Below are 22,500 nucleotides of genomic sequence, written 5' to 3' on the forward strand. Positions count from 1 at the left end.
GTGTGGGCCAGGGGAGCGCTGTATACGCGGACGCTGTAGGCCCGGACTCTGTAGGCCCAGACGGTGTAAGCCCGGATGCTGTAGGCCCGGACAGTGTAAGCCCAGACGATGTAGGCCCAGTGTAGGCCCAGACAATGTAGGCCCACACACTGTAGGCCCGGACACTGTGTGCCAGGGGGAGCGCTGTAGGGCCCGGACTCTGAAGGCCGAGACGGCATAAAACCCGGACGCTGTAGGCCCGGACGCTGTAGGCCTGGACAGTTTAGGCCCGGACGATGTAGGCCAGGGGGGTGCTGTATGTCCGGGCACTGTAGGCGCGGATGCTGTAGGCGCGGATGCTGTAGGCCCGGATGCTGTAGGCCCAGACAGTGTAGGCCCGGACAGTGTAGGCCCAGAAGATGTAGGCCCACACACTAGGCTACAAATAAAATTGACTTGACTTGACTTGACTGTGGGCCAGGGGAGCGCTGTAGGCCCGGACTCTGAAGGCCGAGATGGTGTAAACCCGGACGCTGTAGGCCCGGGACGCTGTAGGCCTGGACAGTTTAGGCCCAAACGATTTAGGCCCGTACGCTGTAGGCCTGGACACTGTGGGCCAGTGGAGCGCTGTAGGCCCGAACACTGTAGGCCCGGACGCTGTAGGCCCGGACGCTGTAGGCCCAGACAGTGTAGGCCCAGACGATGTAGGCCCGGACACTGTGGGCCAGCGCGGCGCTGTAGGCCCGGACACTTTAGGCCCGGGGGGCCAGGGGGGTGCAATAGGACCGAACGCTGTAGGTCCGGACGCTGTAGGCCCGGATAGTGTAGGCCCAGATGCTGTAGGCCCAGACGCTGTAGGCCCGGACAGTGTAGGCCCAGACAGTGTGGGCCAGGGGAGCGCTGTATACGCGGACGCTGTAGGCCCGGACTCTGTAGGCCCAGACGGTGTAAGCCCGGACGCTGTAGGCCCGGACGCTGTAGGCCCGGACGCTGTAGGCCTGGATAGTGTAGGCCCGGAGAGTGTATGCCCAGACGATATTGGCCCGGACACTGTAGGCCCGGATACTGTGGGCCAGGGTGTCGCTGTAGGCCCGGTCGCTGTAGGCCCGGACGCTGTAGGCCCAGACATTTCCGGCCCGGACAGTGTAGGCCCAGACGATGTAGGCCCGGACACTGTAGGCCTGGACACTCTGTGTGATGGGAGCGCTGTAGGCCCGGACGCTGTAGGCCCGGACGCTGTAGGCCCGGACAGTGTAGGCCTGGATAGTGTAGGCCTGGAGAGTGTAGGCCCAGACGATGTAGGCCCGGACACTGTAGGCCAGGACACTGTGGGCAGGGGGGTGGCACTGTAGGCCCGGACGCTTTAGGCCCAGACACTGTAGGCCCGGACGCTGTAGGCCCTGTCAATGTGGGCCGGGGTGCACTGTAGGCCCGGACGCTGTAAGCCCGGATGCTGTAGGCCTGGGCATTGTAGGCCCGGTCAGTGTAGGCCCAGACACTGTAGGCCCTGACAATGTGGGCCGGGGGCACTGTAGGCCCTGACGCTGTAGGCGTCCGCCTAGAGCGTCCGTGCCTACACAGTCCTGGCCTACACTGTAGGCCAGGACAATGTAGGCATGGACGCTCTAGGCCCGGACACTGTAGGCCCGGACACTGTGGGCCCGGACGCTGTAGGCCTGGACAGTGTAGGCCCGGATACTGTAGGCCCGGACACTGAAGGCGCGGATACTGTGGGCCAGGGGGCACTGTAGGCTCGGACGCTGTAGGCCCAGACATTACAGGCCCGGACGCTGTAAGCCCGGACATTGTAGGCCTGGACAGTGTAGGCACGGACAGTGTAGGTCCGGACGCTGTAGGCCCGGACATTAGGCCCGGACACTGTGGGCCAGAGGCGCGCTGTAGGCCCGGACACTGTAGGCCCGGATGCTGTAGGCCAGGACGATGTAGGCCCGGACGCTGTAGGCCCGGGCACTGTGGGCCAAGGGGACTCTGTTGGCCCGGACGCTGTAGACCCATATGGTGTAAACCCGGACGCTGTAGGCCCGGACACTGTAGGCCCGGACGCTATAGGCCTGATGTTGTAGGCCTGAACATTCTAGCACCGGACGCTGTAGGCCTGGACATTGTAAGCCCGGACAGTGTAGGCCCGGACGCTGTAGGCACTGTAGGCCCGGACGCTGTAGGCACTGTAGGCCCGGACGCTGCAGGCACTGTAGGCCCGGATGCTGTAGGTCCGAACACTGTAGACCCGGACGCTGTAGGTCCGAACACTGTAGGTCCGGAAGCTGTAGGCCCGGAAACCGTAGTCCCGGACAGTGTAGGCCCCGACGGTGTAAGCCCGGATGCTGTCGGCCCGGACGCTGTAGGCCTGGACAGTGCAGGCCCTGACAGTGTAGGCCCGTACGCTGTAGGCCCAGTCACTGTGGGCCAGTGGAGCGCTGTAGGCATGTGTGCTGTAGGCCTGTGCGCTGTAGGCCTGTACGCTGTAGGCCCGGACGCTGTAAGCCCGGACGCTGTAGGCCCAGAGAGTGTAGGCCCAGACAATGTAGGCCCGGACACTGTAGGCCCAGACACTGTGGGCCGGGGTGCACTGTAGGCCCGGACGCTGTAGGCCCAGATGGTGTAGGCCCAGACAATGTAGGCCCGGACACTGTAGGCCCGGACACTGTGGGCCGGGGTGCACTGTAGTCCCGGACGCTGTAGGCCCAGATGGTGTAGGCCCAGACAATGTACGCCCGGACACTTTAGGCCCGGACACTGTGGGCCAGGCGGGCGCTGTTGGCCTGTACACTGTAGGCACGGACTTTGTAGGCCCGGATGCTGTAGGCCCGGACACTGTAGTCCCGGACAGTGTAGGCCCAGATGGTGTATGCCCGGATGCTGTCAGCCCGGACGCTGTAGCCCTGGACAGTGTAGGCCCTGACAGTGTAGGCCCGTAAGCTGTAGGCCCAGTCACTGTGGGCCAGTGGGGCGCTGTAGGCCTGTGCGCTGTAGGCCTGTGCGCTGTAGGCCTGTACGCTGTAGGCCCGGACGCTGGAAGCCCGGATGCTGTAGGCCCGGACACTGTGGGCCGGGGTGCACTGTAGGCCCGGACGCTGTAGGCCCGGATGCTGTAGGCCTGGGCATTTTAGGCCCGGACAGTGTAGGCCCGGACACTGTAGGCCCTGACGCTGTAGGCCCAGATGATGTAGGCCCAGACGATGTACGCCCGGACACTGTAGGCCCGGACACTGTGGGCCAGGCGGGCGCTGTTGGCCCAGACACTGTAGGCCCTGATGCTGTAGGCCCGGACGCTGAATATGAAGATGAGGTAAAAAAAAAAGGGAATACAGGAGATATTGCAAAAGACTCTCGGAAGAATGGGAACAGAGTTCTAGAGGGGAAAAGAAATTAAGGGCGGGGCCAATTGTGACCGATGTGCGAGGGGAGGTGAATACAGAAGTTAAAGTGTTGTACTTAAATGCGCATAGTATAAAAAATAAAGTGGATGAGCTTGAGGCTCAGTTAGTCATGGGCAAGTATGATGTTGTAGGGATCACTGAGACATGGTTACAAGAGGACCAGGGCTTGGAACTGAATATTCAGGGGTACACAACGTATAGAAAAGACAGACAGGTGGGCAGAGGGGGTGGGGTTGCTCTGGTGGTAAGGAATGATATTCATTCCCTTGCAAGGGGTGACATAGAATCAGGAGATGTTGAATCAGTATGGATAGAAATGAGAAATTGTAAGGGTAAAAAGACCCTAATGGGAGTTATCTATAGGCCCCCAAACAGTAGCCTCGACATAGGGTGCAAGTTGAATCAGGAGATAAAATTGGCGTGTCAAAAATGTAATGCTACGGTGGTTATGGGAGATTTCAACATGCAGGTAGACTGGGAAAATCAGGTTGGAAATGGACCCCAGGAAAGAAAGTTTGTAGAGTGCCTTCGAGATGGATTCTTAGAACAGCTTGTACTGGAGCCTACCAGGGAGAAGGCAATTCTGGATTTAGTGTTGTGTAATGATCCTGATCTGATAAGAGAACTAGAGGTAAAAGAGCCATTAGGAGGCAGTGATCACAACATGATAAGTTTTACTCTGCAAATGGAAAGGCAGAAGGGAAAATCGGAAGTGTCAGTATTACAGTATAGCAAAGGGGATTACAGAGGCATGAGGCAGGAGCTGGCCAAAATTGACTGGAAGGAGGCCCTAGCAGGGAAGGCGGTAGAACAGCAATGGCAGGTATTCCTGGGAATAATGCAGAGGTTGCAGGATCAATTTATTCCAAAGAGGTGGAAAGACTCTAAGGGGAGTAAGAGACACCTGTGGCTGACAAGGGAAGTCAGGGACAGCATAAAAATTAAGGAGAGGAAGTATAACATAGCAAAGAAGAGTGGGAAGACAGAGGATTGGGACTCTTTTAAAGAGCAACAAAAGTTAACTAAAAAGGCAATACGGGGAGAAAAAATGAGGTACAAGGGTAAACTAGCCAATAATATAAAGGAGGATAGCAAAAGTTTTTTTAGGTACGTGAAGAGGAAAAAAATAGTCAAGGCAAATGTGGGTCCCTTGAAGACAGAAGCAGGGGAATTTATTATGGGGAACAAAGAAATGGCAGACGAGTTAAACCGTTACTTTGGATCTGTCTTCACTGAGGAAGATACACACAATCTCCCAAATGTTCTAGGGGCCGGAGAACCTAGGGTGATGGAGGAACTGAAGGAAATCCACATTAGGCAGGAAATGGTTTTGGGTAGACTGATGGGACTGAAGGCTGATAAATCCCCAGGGCCTGATGGTCTGAATCCCAGGGTACTTAAGGAGGTGGCTCTAGAAATAGTGGAAGCATTGGAGATCATTTTTCAATGTTCTATAGATTCAGGATCAGTTCCTGAGGATTGGAGGATAGCAAATGTTATCCCACTTTTTAAGAAAGGAGGGAGAGAGAAAACGAGTAATTATAGACCAGTTAGTCTGACATCAGTGGTGGGGAAGATGCTGGAGTCAATTATAAAAGACGAAATTGCTGAGCATTTGGATAGCAGTAACAGGATCATTCCGAGTCAGCATGGATTTACGAAGGGGAAATCATGCTTGACAAATCTACTGGAATTTTTTGAGGATGTAACTATGAAAATTGACAGGGGAGAGTCAGTGGATGTGGTGTACCTCGACTTTCAGAAAGCCTTCGACAAGGTCCCACATAGGAGATTAGTGGGCAAAATTAGGGCACATGGTATTGGGGTAGGGTACTGACATGGATAGACAATTGGTTGACAGACAGAAAGCAAAGAGTGGGGATAAATGGGTCCCTTTCGGAATGGCAGGCTGTGACCAGTGGGGTACCGCAAGGTTCGGTGCTGGGACCCCAGCTATTTACAATATACATTAATGACTTAGATGAAGGGATTAAAAGTACCATTAGCAAATTTGCTGATGATACTAAGCTGGGGGGTAGTGTGAATTGTGAGGAAGATGCAATAAGGCTGCAGGGTGACTTGGACAGGTTGTGTGAGTGGGCGGATACATGGCAAATGCAGTTTAATGTAGATAAGTGTGAGGTTATTCACTTTGGAAGTAAGAATAGAAAGGCAGATTATTATCTGAATGGTGTCAAGTTAGGAGGAGGGGGAGTTCAACGAGATCTGGGTGTCCTAGTGCATCAGTCAATGAAAGGAAGCATGCAGGTACAGCAGGCAGTGAAGAAAGCCAATGGAATATTGGCCTTCATAACATGAGGAGTTGTGTATAGGAGCAAAGAGGTCCTTCTACAGTTGTACCGGGCCCTGGTGAGACCGCACCTGGAGTACTGTGTGCAGTTTTGGTCTCCAAATTTGAGGAAGGATATTCTTGTTATGGAGGGCGTGCAGCGTAGGTTCACTAGGTTAATTCCCGGAATGGCGGGACTGTCGTATGTTGAAAGGCTGGAGCGATTGGGCTTGTATACACTGGAATTTAGAAGGATGAGGGGGGATCTTATTGAAACATATAAGATAATTAGGGGATTGGACACATTAGAGGCAGGAAACATGTTCCCAATGTTGGGGGAGTCCAGAACAAGGGGCCACAGTTTAAGAATAAGCGGTAGGCCATTTAGAACGGAGATGAGGAAGAACGTTTTCAGTCAGAGAGTGGTGAAGGTGTGGAATTCTCTGCCTCAGAAGGCAGTGGAGGCCAGTTCGTTGGATGCTTTCAAGAGAGAGCTGGATAGAGCTCTTAAGGATAGCGGAGTGAGGGGGTATGGGGAGAAGGCAGGAACAGGGTACTGATTGAAAGTGATCAGCCATGATCGCATTGAATGGCGGTGCTGGCCCGAAGGGCTGAATGGCCTACTCCTGCACCTATTGTCTATTATCTATTGTCTATTGTCTATTGTCTATTGACCCGGACACTGTAGGCCCAGACGGTGTAAGCCCGGACGCTGTAGGCCCAGACGCTGTAGACCCGGACACTGTACGCCCAGATGGTGTAGGCCCAGACGATGTGCGCCCGGACACTGTAGGCCCGGACACTGTGGGCCAGGCAGGCACTGTTGGCCCGGACACTGTAGGCCCTGACGCTGTAGGCCCGGACGCTGCAGACCCGGACACTGTAGGCCCGGACGGTGTAGGCCCGGACACTGTAGGCCCGGACGCTGTAGGCCAGGCCACTGTAGGCCCAGATACTGTGGGCCAGGGGGCATTGTAGGCCCGGATGCTGTAGACCCGGACGCAGTCGGCCTGAGCATTATAGGCCCAGACGTTGTAGGCCCGGACGCTGTAGGCCCGGAAGCTGTCGGCCCAGACGCTGTAGGCCCGGACACTGTAGGCCCGGACACTGTGGGTGGGTGCGGAACACTGTAGGCCCGGACGCTTTAGGCCGGACACTTTAGGCCCGGACACTGTAGGCCCGGACACTGTAGGACCTGACAATGTGGGCCGGGGTGCACTGTAGGCCCGGACGCTGTAGGCTCGGATGCTGTAGGCCAGGGCAGTGTAGGCCCGGACAGTGTAGGCCCGTACGTTGTAGGCCCGGACATTGTGGGCCATGGAGGCGCTGTGGGCCCGGACGCTGTGGGCCCGGACGCTGTGGGCCCGGACGCTGTGGGCCCCAACGGTGTAAGCCCGGACTCTGTAGGCCCGGACGCTGTAGGCCTGGACGCTGTAGGCATGGACAGTATAGGCCCGGACAGTATAGGCCCGGACAGTATAGGCCTGGGCAGTATACGCCCCGACAGTATAGGCCCCGACGTTGTAGGCCCGGACGCTGCAGTCCCGGACAGTGCAGTCCCGTACATTGTAGGCATGGACAGTATAGGCCCGGACAGTATAGGCCTGGGCAGTATACGCCCCGACAGTATAGGCCCCGACGTTGTAGGCCCGGACGCTGCAGTCCCGGACAGTGCAGTCCCGTACATTGTAGGCATGGACAGTATAGGCCCGGACAGTATAGGCCTGGGCAGTATACGCCCCGACAGTATAGGCCCCGACGTTGTAGGCCCGGACACTGTAGGCCCGGACGCTGTAGACCCGGACGCTGTAGGCCTGGACAGTGTGGGCCCGGACGCTGTAGGCCCGGACAGTGAAGGCCCGGATACTGTTGGCTGGGGGCACTGTAGGCTCGGACGCTGTAGGCCTGGATGCTGTAGGCCCGTATGCTGTAGCCCTGGACAGTGTAGGCCCGGACAGCATAGGCCCTGACGTTACAGGCCCGGACGCTGTAGGCCCGGACATTGTAGGCCTGGACAGTGTAGGCACGGACAGTGTAGGCCCGGACGCTGTAGGCACAGACGCTAGGTCCGGACACTGTGGGCCAGAGGCGCGCTGTAGGCCCGGACACTGTACGCCCGGATGCTGTACGCCCGGACGATGTAGGCCCGGACGCTGTAGGCCCGGACGCTGTAGGCCTGGACACTGTAGGCCCGAACACTCTATCACCGGACGCTGTGGGCCCGGGCAGTGTAGGCCCGGACAGTGTAGGCCCGGACACTTTAGGCCCTGACAATGTGGGCCGGGCGGCACTGTAGGCCCAGAGGCTGTAAGCCCGGATGCTGTAGGCCAGGGAAGTGTAGGCCCGGACAGTGTAGGCACGTACGTTGTAGGCCCGGACATTGTGGGCCATGGGGGCTCTGTGGGCCCGGACGCTGTGGGCCCGGACGCTGTGGGCCCGGACGCTGTGGGCCCGGATGCTGTGGGCCCCGACGGTGTGGGCCCCGACGGTGTGGGCCCCGACGGTGTAAGCCCGGACTCTGTAGGCCCGGATGCTGTGGGCCCCGACGGTGTGGGCCCCGACGGTGTAAGCCCGGACTCTGTAGGCCCGGATGCTGTAGGCCTGGACGCTGTAGGCATGGACAGTATAGGCCCGGACAGTATAGGCCTGGGCAGTATACGCCCCGACAGTATAGGCCCCGACATTGTAGGCCCGGACGCTGCAGTCCCGGACAGTGCAGTCCCGTACATTGTAGGTCTGGACAGTGTGGGCCCGGACAGTGTAGGCACGGACGCTCTAGGCCCGGACACTGTAGGCCCGGATGCTGTAGGTCCGGACGCTGTAGGCCTGGATAGTGTAGGCCCGGACGCTGTAGGCCCGGACAGTGAAGGCGCGGATACTGTTGCCCGGGGGCACTGTAGGCTCGGACGCTGTAGGCCTGGATGCTGTAGGCCCGTATGCTGTAGCCCTGGACAGTGTCGGCCCGGACAGTATAGGCCCTGATGTTACAGGCCCGGACGCTGTAGGCCCGGACATTGTAGGCCTGGACAGTGTAGGCACGGACAGTGTAGGCCCGGACGCTGTAGGCACGGACGCTAGGTCCGGACACTGTGGGCCAGAGGCGCGCTGTAGGCCCGGACACTGTACGCCCGGATGCTGTAGGCCAGGACGATGTAGGCCCGGACGCTGTAGGCCCGGACGTTATAGGCCTGACGCTGTAGGCCCGAACACTCTATCACCGGACGCTGTGGGCCCGGGCAGTGTAGGCCCGGACAGTGTAGGCCCGGACACTTTAGGCCCTGACAATGTGGGCCGGGCGGCACTGTAGGCACAGACGCTGTAAGCCCGGATGCTGTAGGCCAGGGCAGTGTAGGCCCGGACAGTGTAGGCACGTACGTTGTAGGCCCGGACATTGTGGGCCATGGGGGCTCTGTGGGCCCGGACGCTGTGGGCCCGGACGCTGTGGGCCCGGACGCTGTGGGCCCGGACGCTGTGGGCCCGGACGCTGTGGGCCCGGACGCTGTGGGCCCGGACGCTGTGGGCCCGGACGCTGTGGGCCCGGACGCTGTGGGCCCGGACGCTGTGGGCCCGGACGCTGTGGGCCCGGCCGCTGTGGGCCCCGACGGTGTAAGCCCGGACTCTGTAGGCCCGGATGCTGTAGGCCTGGACGCTGTAGGCATGGACAGTATAGGCCCGGACAGTATAGGCCTGGACAGTATGCGCCCGGACAGTATAGGCCCCGACGTTGTAGGCCCGGACGCTGCAGTCCCGGACAGTGCAGTCCCGTACATTGTAGGTCTGGACAGTGTAGGCCCGGACAGTGTAGGCACGGACGCTCTAGGCCCGGACACTGTATGCCCGGACGCTGTAGGCCAGGACAGTGTAGGACCGGATGCTGTAGGCCCGGACACTGAAGGTCCGGATACTGTGGGCCAGGGGGCACTGTAGGCTCGGACGCTGTAGGCCTGGATGCTGTAGGCCCGTATGCTGTAACCCTGGACAGTGTAGGCCCGGACAGTATAGGCCCTGATGTTACAGGCCCGGATGCTGTAGGCCCGGACATTGTAGGCCTGGACAGTATAGGCACGGACAGTGTCGGTCCGGACGCTGTAGGCACGGACGCTAGGTCCGGACACTGTGGGCCAGAGGCGCGTTTTAGGCCCGGACACTGTAGGCCCGGATGCTGTAGGCCAGGCGATGTAGGCCCGGACGCTGTAGGCCCGGACACTGTGGGCCATGGGGGAGCTGTGGGCCCGGACGCTGTAGACCCATATGGTGTAAATCCGGACGCTGTAGGCCCAGACACTGTAGGCCCGGACGTTATAGGCCTGACGCTGTAGGCCCGAACACTCTATCACCGGACGCTGTAGGCCTGGACATTGTACGCCCGGACAGTGTAGGCCCGAATGCTGTAGGCACTGTAGGCTCGGACGCTGTAGGCCTGGATGCTGTAGGCCCGTATGCTGTAACCCTGGACAGTGTAGGCCCGGACAGTATAGGCCCTGATGTTACAGGCCCGGATGCTGTAGGCCCGGACATTGTAGGCCTGGACAGTATAGGCACGGACAGTGTCGGTCCGGACGCTGTAGGCACGGACGCTAGGTCCGGACACTGTGGGCCAGAGGCGCGTTGTAGGCCCGGACACTGTAGGCCCGGATGCTGTAGGCCAGGCGATGTAGGCCCGGACGCTGTAGGCCCGGACACTGTGGGCCATGGGGGAGCTGTGGGCCCGGACGCTGTAGACCCATATGGTGTAAATCCGGACGCTGTAGGCCCAGACACTGTAGGCCCGGACGTTATAGGCCTGACGCTGTAGGCCCGAACACTCTATCACCGGACGCTGTAGGCCTGGACATTGTACGCCCGGACAGTGTAGGCCCGAATGCTGTAGGCACTGTAGGCTCGGACGCTGTAGGCCTGGATGCTGTAGGCCCGTATGCTGTAACCCTGGACAGTGTAGGCCCGGACAGTATAGGCCCTGATGTTACAGGCCCGGATGCTGTAGGCCCGGACATTGTAGGCCTGGACAGTATAGGCACGGACAGTATAGGCACGGACAGTGTCGGTCCGGACGCTGTAGGCACGGACGCTAGGTCCGGACACTGTGGGCCAGAGGCGCGTTGTAGGCCCGGACACTGTAGGCCCGGATGCTGTAGGCCAGGCGATGTAGGCCCGGATGCTGTAGGCCCGGACACTGTGGGCCATGGGGGAGCTGTGGGCCCGGACGCTGTAGACCCATATGGTGTAAATCCGGACACTGTAGGCCCAGACACTGTAGGCCCGGACGTTATAGGCCTGACGCTGTAGGCCCGAACACTCTATCACCGGACGCTGTAGGCCTGGACATTGTACGCCCGGACAGTGTAGGCCCGAATGCTGTAGGCACTGTAGGCTCGGACGCTGTAGGCCTGGATGCTGTAGGCCCGTATGCTGTAACCCTGGACAGTGTAGGCCCGGACAGTATAGGCCCTGATGTTACAGGCCCGGATGCTGTAGGCCCGGACATTGTAGGCCTGGACAGTATAGGCACGGACAGTGTCGGTCCGGACGCTGTAGGCATGGACGCTAGGTCCGGACACTGTGGGCCAGAGGCGCGTTGTAGGCCCGGACACTGTAGGCCCGGATGCTGTAGGCCAGGCGATGTAGGCCCGGACGCTGTAGGCCCGGACACTGTGGGCCATGGGGGAGCTGTGGGCCCGGACGCTGTAGACCCATATGGTGTAAATCCGGACGCTGTAGGCCCAGACACTGTAGGCCCGGACGTTATAGGCCTGACGCTGTAGGCCCGAACACTCTATCACCGGACGCTGTAGGCCTGGACATTGTACGCCCGGACAGTGTAGGCCCGAATGCTGTAGGCACTGAAGGCCCGGACGCTGTAGTCCCAAACACTGTAGGCCTGGACAGTGTAGGTTCGGACAGTGTAGGCCCGGATGCTGTAGGCCCGGACACTTCTTTTTCTTTTTTTAATCAAAAATATTTATTCAAATATTAAAATAATATATACAATACAATAAAACCAAAATAGAACCCACCACCAGAATATTATACAAACAAATATACCAATTGGAACTATTATACAATTATATTACAATCCCCATCCAGGATACATTCAATCCCCTGCGGTGCCCAGCGGTCCCGGAAACCCCGCAGGGTACCCGTGGACAGCACGCAGTCCCTCTTCCCAACATTTTACTTCATTGTACCATTGGCTGGAATTACACTGGAACAGTGAAGTCAGTAATAGTGCTTACAGAATAATGCTTATGGGGTTGAAGTCTATTTTCCTGCCTTGGTAAGGTCTGTGGCCTGCCTTCTGTTGAGTTATTCGCCGTGTTCAATGCAGAATGAGGCATATGATAATAGTTTAAATGTGTCCAGGTCTTCAAAGTGAAGTTCCTCAGGAGGCTTTGCGGGCCCGGACATTGTGGGCTGGGGGGCACTGTAGGCCAGGATGCTATAGGCCCGGACACTGTAGGCCCAGACGCTGTAGGCCCGGACGCTGTAGGCCCGGAAAGTGTAGGCCCGGACAGTGTAGGCCAGGACGCTTTGGGCTAGGGGGCACTGTAGGCCCGGACGCTGTAAACCCGGATGCTGTAGGACTGGACGCTATAGGCCCGGATGCTGTAGGCCCGGATGCTGTAGGCCCGGACGCTGTAGGCCCGGATGCTGTAGGCCCGGACACTGTAGGCCCGGAAACTGTAGGCCCGGACATTGGGCCGGGGGTGCTGTAGGCCCGGATGCTGTGGGCCCGGATGCTGTAGGCCAGGATGCTGTAGGCCCGGACGGTGTAAACCCGTACATTGTAGGCCCAGACGCTGTAGGCCCGGACGCTGTAGGCCCAGACATTGTAGGCCCAGACATTGTAGGCCTGGACACTGTAGGCCCGGACACTGTGGACAGTGTAGGCCTGGACACTGTAGGCCCGGACAGTGTAGGCCTGGACACTGTAGGCCCGGACAGTGTAGGCCTGGACACTGTAGGCCCGGACAGTGTAGGCCCGGGGGCCAGACACTGTACGCCCGGAAGCTGTAGGTCAGGGCAGTGTAGGCCTGGACAGTGAAGGCCCAGACAGTGTAGACCCGGACAGCGTAGGCCCGGACAGTGTAGGCCCGGACAGTGTAGGCCCGGACAGTGTAGGCCCGGACGCTGTAGGCCCGGACGCTGTAGGGCCGGACGCTGTAGGCCCGGACGCTTTGGGCTAGGGGGCACTGTAGGCCCGGACGCTGTAGGCCCAGACACTGTAGGCCCAGACGCTGTAGGTCCGGACGCTGTAGGCCCGGACAGTGTAGACCCGGACGCTGTAGGCCCGGACAGTGTAGGCCCGGACGCTGTAGGGCCGGACGCTGTAGGCCCGGACGCTTTGGGCTAGGGGGCACTGTAGGCCCGGACGCTGTAAACCCGGATGCTGTAGGACCGGACGCTATAGGCCCGGATGCTGTAGGCCCGGACGCTGTAGGCCCGGACGCTGTAGGCCCGGACGCTGTAGGCCCGGATGCTGTAGGCCCGGACACTGTAGGCCCGGAAACTGTAGGCCCGGACATTGGGCCGGGGGGTGCTGTAGGCCCGGATGCTGTGGGCCCGGATGCTGTAGGCCAGGATGCTGTAGGCCCGGACGGTGTAAACCCGTACATTGTAGGCCCAGACGCTGTAGGCCCGGACGCTGTAGGCCCAGACATTGTAGGCCCAGACATTGTAGGCCTGGACACTGTAGGCCCGGACACTGTGGACAGTGTAGGCCTGGACACTGTAGGCCCGGACAGTGTAGGCCTGGACACTGTAGGCCCGGACAGTGTAGGCCCGGGGGCCAGACACTGTACGCCCGGAAGCTGTAGGTCAGGGCAGTGTAGGCCTGGACAGTGTAGGCCTGGACACTGTAGGCCCGGACACTGTGGACAGCGTAGGCCCGGACAGTGTAGGCCCGGACAGTGTAGGCCCGGACAGTGTAGGCCCGGACAGTGTAGGCCCGGACAGTGTAGGCCCGGACAGTGTAGGCCCGGACAGTGTAGGCCCGGACAGTGTAGGCCCGGACAGTGTAGGCCCGGACAGTGTAGACCCGGAGGCCCGGGCGCTGCATAACGGAGGTCGTGTAGCAATCCGCCTCCTGGCCCGGGCGGCCGCCATTGGTGGAGCCGGAGCACGTGGCTGCTGGCTATAGGCACTATGGGCCCGGACGCTGTAGGCCCGGATGCTGTAGGCCTGGACACTATAGACCTGGACAGTATAGGCCCAGACAGTGTAGACCCGGACAGCGTAGGCCTGGACACTGTAGGCCCGGACAGTGTAGGCCTGGACACTGTAGGCCCGGACAGTGTAGGCCCGGGGGCCAGACACTGTACGCCCAGAAGCTGTAGGTCAGGGCAGTGTAGGCCTGGACAGTGAAGGCCCAGACAGTGTAGACCCGGACAGCGTAGGCCTGGACAGTGTAGGCCCGGACAGTGTAGGCCCGGACAGTGTAGGCCCGGACAGTGTAGGCCCGGACAGTGTAGGCCCGGACAGTGTAGACCCGGAGGCCCGGGCGCTGCATAACGGAGGTCGTGTAGCAATCCGCCTCCTGGCCCGGGCGGCCGCCATTGGTGGAGCCGGAGCACGTGGCTGCTGGCTGTAGGCACTATGGGCCCGGACGCTGTAGGCCCGGATGCTGTAGGCCTGGACACTATAGACCCGGACAGTATAGGCCCAGACAGTATAGGCCCGGACAGTGTAGGCCCGGACAGTATAGGCCCGGACAGTGTAGACCCGGACGCTGTAGGCGCGGACAGTGTAGGCCCCGATGCTCTAGGCCCAGATGCTGTAGGCCTGGATGCAGTAGGCCAGGACACTTTAGGCCAGGGGGCACCGTAGGCCCGGACGCTGTAGGCCCGGACGCTGTAGGCCCGGATACTGTAGGACCGGACGCTGTAGGCCCGGATGCTTTCGGCCCGGATGCTTTCGGCCCGGACGCTTTCAGCCCAGACACTGTGGGCCAGGGGGGCGCTGTAGGCCTGGACACTGTAGGCCCGGACGCTGTTGGCCTGGACGCTGTCGGCCTGGACAGTATAGGCCCGGACAGTACAGGCCCAGATGGTGTAAGCCCGGACGCTTTAGGCCCGTACGCTGTAGGCCCGGACGCTGTAGGCCCAGACGTTGTAGGCCCGGACGTTGTAGGCCCAGACAATGTAGGCATGGACACTGTGGGCCAGGGGAGCGCTGTAGGCCGGACTCTGTAGGCCCAGACGGTGTAAGCCCGGACGGTATAAGCCCGGACGCTGTAGGCCCGGACGCTGTAGGCCTGGACAGTGTAGGCCCAGACAGTGTAGACCCGTACGCTGTAGGCCCAGACATTGTGGGCCAGGGGGGGCACAGTAGCCCCAACTCTCTAGGCCCAGACGCTGTAGGCCTGGACAGTGTAGGCCCAGACACTGTAGGCCCGGACACTGTGGGCAAGAGGAGCACTGTAGGCCCAGACGCTGTAGGCCCGGATGCTGTAGGCCTGGCCAGTGTAGTCCCATACGCTGTAGGCCCATACGCTGTAGGCCCGGACACCGTGGGCCAGGGGGGCTCTGTAGGTCCGAATGCTGTAGGCCTGGACGCAGTAGGCCCGGAGAGTGTAGGCCCAGACGATGTAGGCTTGGACAGTGTAGTCCCGGACAGTGTAGGCCCGTACGCTTTAGGCCCGGACACTGTGGGCCAGGGTGGCTCTGTAGGCCCGAACGCTGTAGGCCTGGACGCTGTAAGTCTGGAGAGTGTAGGCCCAGACGATGTCGGCCCAGACACTGTTGGCCCGGACACTGTGAGCCCAGACAGTGTAGGCCCAGAGAGTGTAGGCCAAGAGAGTGTAGGCCCGGACAGTGTAGGCCCGGAGGCCCGGGCGCTGCATAATGGAGGTTGCGTAGCAATCCGCCCCCCGGCCCGGGCGGCTGCCATTGGTGGAGCCGGAGCACGTGGCCGCTGGCTGGGAGCACTGTAGGCCCGAACGCTGTAGGCCCGGATGCTGTAGGCCTGGACAGTATAGGCCCGGACAGTATAGGCCCGGACAGTGTAGACCCGGACGATGTAGGCCTGGACAGTGTAGGCGCAGTCGCTGTAGGCCCAGACGCTGTAGGCCTGGACACTTTGGGCCACGAGGCACTGTAGGCCCGGACGCTGTAGGCCCGGATACTGTAGGACCGGACGCTGTAGGCCCGGATGCTTTTGGCCCAGACACTGTGGGCCAGGGGGGCGCTTTAGGCCCGGACATTGTAGGCCCGAACGCTGTAGGCCCGGACAGTGTAAGCCCGGACGCTGTAGGCTCGGACAGTGTAGGCCCGGACAGTGTAGGCCCGGATAGTTTTGTCCCAGATGCTTTATGCCCGGACACTGTAGGTCCGGACACTGGGCCGGGGGGTGCTGTAGGCCCAGATGCTGTAGGCCAGGATGCTGTAGGCTCATACATTGTAGGCCCGGACGCTGTAGGCCCAGACACTGTAGGCCCGGACACTGTAGGCCCAGACATTGGGCCGGGGGGATGCTGTAGGCCCGGATGCTGTAGGCCAGGATGCTGTAGGCCCGGACACTGTAGGCCCGGACGCTTTTTGCCCAGACACTGTGGGCCAGGGGGGCGCTTTCGGCCCGGACATTGTAGGCCCGGACGCTGTAGGCCCGGACTGTGTAGGCCCGGACACTCTATGCCCAGACATTGGGCCGGGGGGTGCTGCAGGCCAGGACACTGTAGGCCAGGACGCTTTTAGCCCAGACACTGTGGGCCAGTGGGGCGCTTTAGGCCCGGACATTGTAGGCCCGGACGCTGTAGGCCCGGACGCTGTAGGCCCGGACAGTGTAGGCCCGGATAGTGTAAGCCCGGATGCTGTAGGCCCGGACAGTGTAGGCCCGGACACTGTAGGCCCGGACACTGTAGGCCCGGACACTGCAGGCCCGGACACTGCAGGCCCGGACACTGTAGGCCCGGACACTGTAGGCCCGGACACTGTAGGCCCGGACACTGTAGGCCCGGACACTGTAGGCCCGGACACTGTAGGCCCGGACACTGTAGGCCCGGACACTGTAGGCCTGGACACTGCAGGCCCGGAAACTGTGGACACTGTAGGACTGGGATCTTAGGCTAGGTGCAGGCTCTCTCTCTCTCTCTCTCTCTCTCTCTCCCTCTCTCTCCCTCTCTCTCTCTCTCTCTCCCTCTCTCTCCCTCTCTCCCCCTCTCCCCCCCTCTCCCCCCTCTCCCTCCCTCTCTCGTCACTTTGTGTGTGTGCGTGTGTGTGTACTTGTGTTGCTGCGTGCGTGCGTGTGTGCGTGCGTGCGTGCGTGCGTGTGTGCGTGCGAGCGTGTGTGTGTGTGTGTGTGTGTGTGTATATGTGTAGAGGGATCTTCACTCTGTGTGTGTGACGTAGGGCGTGTTTCTCTGTGTAGATGCTCCCATTGATGTGCGGGTCACGGCTCCAGCAGTGGCTGTCGTTGGTGAACACATCACACTGCGGTGTGGAGCGCGGGGGAACCCTGTGGTGAACAGATACCGCTGGAGACAGCTGTGTGCCTCCCAGTCCACACATCTGGGGGCAGGTGGTGCGGAATACACACTGAACGCCACAGTGGAGCTCAGCACCTGTGACTATTTCTGCTCCGCCAGCAACTCTCTCGGTCAAACTGAGTCCCCAGCTCAACGCATCAACGTCCAGTGTAAGTACCTCCCCTCCCCTCCCTCCCCTCCCCTCCCCTCCCTCCCCTCCCCTCCCCTCCCCTCCTCTCTGTAAACAGGAGTCCCTGGTGAATGCATGAACGTCCAGTGTAAGTACCACTTCTCCAAATTCTGAAACATCGAAACAAAGACAACGGGAGCATGAGGAGGCCATTCGGCCCTTCGAGCCTGTACGCACCGCCATTCACCGTGATCGCGGCTGATCGTCCACAATCAGTAACCCGTGCCTGCCTTCTCCCCATATCCCTTGATTCCACTAGCCCCTAGAGCTCTATCTAACTCTCTCTTAAACCCATCCAGTGAATCGGCCTCCACTGCCCTCTGTGGCAGAGAATCCCACACATAGAAACATAGAAACATGTTTATCATTCTTATTCGAGAATTGATTACTTTTCTATTGACTCTCGTCTTATTCCATCTGTAACTGGTTGTGACTATGACATTATAGCCATTTCGGACCACTCCCCACTGAAGCTCTCCATCAAGTTAACAGATACAGTATTTACCACCAAGTATTGGCGATTTGATTCTACCCTACTGCAAGATCAGGACTTTATTAAATTCATGAAGGAACAGATTGACTTTTTCTTCTCAACGAATTCGACTGAGGAAATTTCTTATGGGATACTCTGGGACACGTTCAAAGCATACATACGTGGTCAGATTATTTCCTACTCTGTAGCTTTGAGGAAACGTATCAAGAATGAGACTCTTTTATTGGTTGATAGGATTAAAGAAATCGATAAGAAATACTCGACTGCTCCTACAAGGGAGCTTTATAAGCAGAGAATTGAACTTCAAATGGAACACAATCTGTTACTCACATCTTTGATTGAAAATCAATTAATGAAATCTAGATCTGAATTTTACATACACAGTGATAAATCTGGTAAATTGTTAGCTAATCAGTTGAAGAATGTTTCGGTCAAGCGTCAAATTGTTAAGATTCGTAAACAGAATGGGGAATTGACAGCTAATCATGACGAGATAAACAAATCTTTTCAGGATTTTTATACTTCTTTATATTACTCTGAATTCCCGCAAGATTCTAATAATATGCATGATTTTTTAGGGGAATTGAAATTTCCAAAATTATCATTTGAAGAAAATTTATCACTAGATAAATTTTACGAATATAGAAATCCAGAATGTTATTTCTTCAATGAATTCTGGGAAAGCTCCAGGCCCAGATGGGTATACAGTGGAATTTTATAAGTTCTTTTCCTCTATTCTTTCCCCTTGGCTTTATAAAGTTTTTGAAGAAGGAATTAGCCTGGGCAAATTACCACAATCTTTTTATAGAGCTTCTATTTCCTTAATTTTGAAAAAAGACAAAGATCCCACTGACTGTGCTTCTTATAGACCAATATCTCTGTTAAATGTAGACTCTAAGATTTTTTCCAAGTTATTGGCGATGAGGTTGGAAAAGACATTACCTCAAATTATTTCGGACGACCAAACAGGTTTCATCAAAAACCGGTATTCCTTTTTTAATATTAGAAGGTTGATGAATATTGTCTATACTTCTCCATGTAATACTTCAGAATGTGTCATCTCATTAGATGCGGAGAAAGCTTTCGACAGGGTGGAATGGCCTTATTTATTTACGGTCCTTGAGCAGTTTAATTTTAGTCCAACATTCATATCTTGGATTAAATTGATTTATCAAACTCCAGTTGCCTCGGTTTTTTCTAATAACCAAAGATCACCATTTTTTCGATTGTTTCGTGGTACTAGGCAAGGTTGTCCCCTTAGTCCTTTATTATTTAATATTGCATTGGAGCCTTTGGCAATTGCCATTAGAGAATCCCCCAACATTTCTGGTATTCGTGGAATGGAAACACATAAATTGTCATTATATGCAGATGACTTGCTATTATATATTTCTGATCCTGAAAATTCTATTCCTGCAGTTATATTTTTATTAGCTCAGTTTAGCACTTTTTCTGGATACAAATTGAATCTTAATAAGAGCGAACTATTTCCTTTAAATAGACTGGTTCCAATTTATAATAACTTACCTTTTAAATTAGTTAATGATTATTTTATATATTTAGGGATTAAGATTACCAAAAAACATAAGGATTTATTTGGGGTTAATTGTTTACCCTTATTGGATCAGATTAAATGTTTATATACTAAATGGTCACCATTATCAATATCTCTGGTAGGCCGGATTAATGCTATCAAGATGATTATTTTACCTAAGTTTTTATATATATTTCAAGCAATACCAATTTTTATTCCCAAATCCTTTTTTGATAAAGTTGATTCTAAAATATCTTCATATATATGGCAAAATAAAAATCCTAGATTAGGGAAAAAACATTTACAAAAATCCAAAAAGGAAGGTGGATTGGCATTGCCTAATTTTAGATTCTATTATTGGGCAACTAATATTCGTTACCTGAAATGTTGGCTAAACGACTTGGACTTATCTCCGAGTCCTCATTGGGTAGATTTGGAAACTAAATCGGTACAAGGATTTTCATTGGGCTCTATCTTAGGAACTTCTCTTCCTTTAGCTCCTTCTAAGTTACATAAACAAATTGACAATCCGATAGTTAAACACACCTTACGAATATGGTTTCAATTTCGGAAATTTTTTGGATTGAATTATTTTATTTTAGAGATGCCCATTGTATCGATTTTTTTCTTTCACCCCTCCCTGATGGATCAAGCCTATCTAGTTTGGAGGATTAAAGGTATAGTACGATTTTCAGATTTATTTTTGGATAATTGTTTCATGTCTTTTGAACAATTATCTAACAAATATAATTTGTCCAGTCATCACTTTTTTTAGATATTTACAGATTAGGAATTTTTTAAACACGGTTCTTCCTTCTTTCCCTAACCGAGACTCTAAGGGTATTTTGGAGAATATGTTACAATTAAACCCCCTTCAAAAGGGTGTAATATCAAATCTTTATAATATAATTATGAAAATACACTCTGATCCCTTTTATAAAATTAAGAATGATTGGGAAAGAGAACTTAATCTTACTATCCCTATTGACAATTGGAATAAAATTCTTCGACTTGTTAACTTTTCTTCTATATGCGCTAAACACACTTTGATACAGTTTAAAGTCGTTCATAGGGCTCATATGTCCAAAGATAAACTGGCTCGTTTTTATTCCCATATAAATCCTATATGTGATAGATGTCACTCTGAGATAGCTTCTCTTACCCATATGTTTTGGTCATGCTCTTCCTTGGAAAGGTACTGGAAAGACATTTTCAGTACTTTGTCTACGGTTTTGAATATTGATCTACAGCCCCATCCCATTACTGCAATTTTTGGTTTACCAATGATAGACTCTACTTGTTTATCTCCCCCCATTTGTCGGATGATTGCTTTTCTTACATTAATGGCCAGAAGATCTATTTTGTTGAATTGGAAAGAAATCAATCCTACTACTTTATTTCATTGGTTTTCTCAAACTATTTCATGTTTAAATTTGGAAAAGATTAGAAGTACTGTTTACGAACCTCGATCAAATTTGAGCAGACTTGGAGGCCATTTATTCAATATTTTCATATCATGTAATGTGACCTTATTCCAACCTTTTTCGTTCTTCTTGATATTGCTTTATGCAGGTAGAGGGGATTGGAGCGGGCGACACTGCTATGTTTTCGTTAACCACCTGGTACAGTCTGTTTTTTGTTGTTGTTGTTGTTGTTTTTTTGTTTTTTTTGTTGTTGTTTTCTTTGTTTTGTTTTTTCCTCTCTTTTTTCTTCTTTTTCTCTCTCTTTTCGTTTTTCTTTTATCCTTATCTTTTTCATATATATACCGACATATCTTCTTGGTATAGATAACAATTTGTTTTACACAACCTGGGGATATTTATGTTATACATTGCCATTGCTTATGCTTATGTATTCTCTTATATTTATTCACTTCTGTATTTTTGTCTGCCTATTGAAAATACTATAAATAAATAAAAATTTAAAAAAAGAAACATAGAAAATAGGTGCAGGAGGAGGCCATTTGGCCCTTCGAGCCTGCACCGCCATTCAATATGATCATGGCTGATCATTCAGCTCAGTAGCCTGTACCTGCCTTCTCTCCATACCCCCTGATCCCTTTAGCCACAAGGGCCACATCTAACTCCCTCTTAAATATAGCCAATGAACTGGACTCAACTACCTTCTGCGGCAGAGAATTCCACAGACTCACCATTCTCTGTGTGAAGAAATGTTTTCTCATCTCGGTCCTAAAAGACTTCCCCCTTATCCTTAAGCTGTGACCCCTGGTTCTGGACTCCCCCAACATCGGGAACAATCTTCCCGCATCTAGCCTCTCCAACCCCTCAAGTATTTTATATGTTTCTATAAGATCCCCCCTCAGTCTTCTGAATTCCAGCGAGTACAAGCCCAGTCTATCTAGTCTTTCCTCATATGTAAGTCCCGCCATCCCAGGGATCAATCTGGTGAACCTTCTCTGTACTCCCTCTAAGGCAAGAACGTCTTTCCTCAGGTTAGGAGACCAAAACTGCACACAATACTCCAGGTGCGGTCTCACCAAGGCCCTGTACAACTGCAGCAGAACCTCCCTGCTCCTAAACTCAAATCCTCTTGCTATGAATGCCAACATACCATTCGCTTTCTTCACTGCCTGCTGCACCTGCATGCTTGCTTTCAATGACTGGTGCACCATGACACCCTGGTCACGTTGCATCTCCCCTTCTCCCAATCGGTCACCATTCAGGTAATACTCTGCTTTCCTGTTCTTGCCGACAAAGTGGATAACCTCACATTTATCCACATTATATTGCATCTGCCATGCATTTGCCCACTCGCCTAATCTATCCAAGTCACTCTGCAGCCTCCTAGCATCCTCCTCGCAGCTAACACTGCCACCCAGCTTCGTGTCATCCGCAAACTTAGAGATGTTGCATTCAATTCCCTCGTCCAAATCATTAATATACACTGTAAATAACTGGGGTCCCAGCACTGAGCCTTGCGGTACCCCACTAGTCACTGCCTGCCATTCCGAAAAGGACCCGTTCATTCCTACTCTTTGCTTCCTGTCCGCCAACCAATTTTCTATCTACCTCAACACTGAACCCTCAATACCTTCCAGATATAACACATCGACTGGTTCTCCCTTATCCACTCTACTAGTTACATCCTCACATTCACAACTCTCGGTGTGGAATAGTTTCCCCTCATCTCAGTCC

General features: G+C 55.1%; 1 protein-coding gene across 1 annotated transcript in view; it reads left to right on the plus strand.

Annotated features, from left to right (window-relative positions):
- LOC144612188 (B-cell receptor CD22-like) overlaps nucleotides 1-22,500 on the plus strand; it is a 29,485-nt gene that overhangs the window by 1,307 nt on the left and 5,678 nt on the right. The window contains exon 3 of the mRNA XM_078431745.1: nucleotides 17,032-17,298. Within this exon, the coding sequence (XP_078287871.1) occupies nucleotides 17,032-17,298 (267 nt within the window). The remainder of the gene's footprint in view (nucleotides 1-17,031; nucleotides 17,299-22,500) is intronic.

The sequence above is a fragment of the Rhinoraja longicauda genome, chromosome 43, assembly GCF_053455715.1.
Source record: "Rhinoraja longicauda isolate Sanriku21f chromosome 43, sRhiLon1.1, whole genome shotgun sequence".
Classification (NCBI taxonomy): domain Eukaryota; kingdom Metazoa; phylum Chordata; class Chondrichthyes; order Rajiformes; family Arhynchobatidae; genus Rhinoraja; species Rhinoraja longicauda.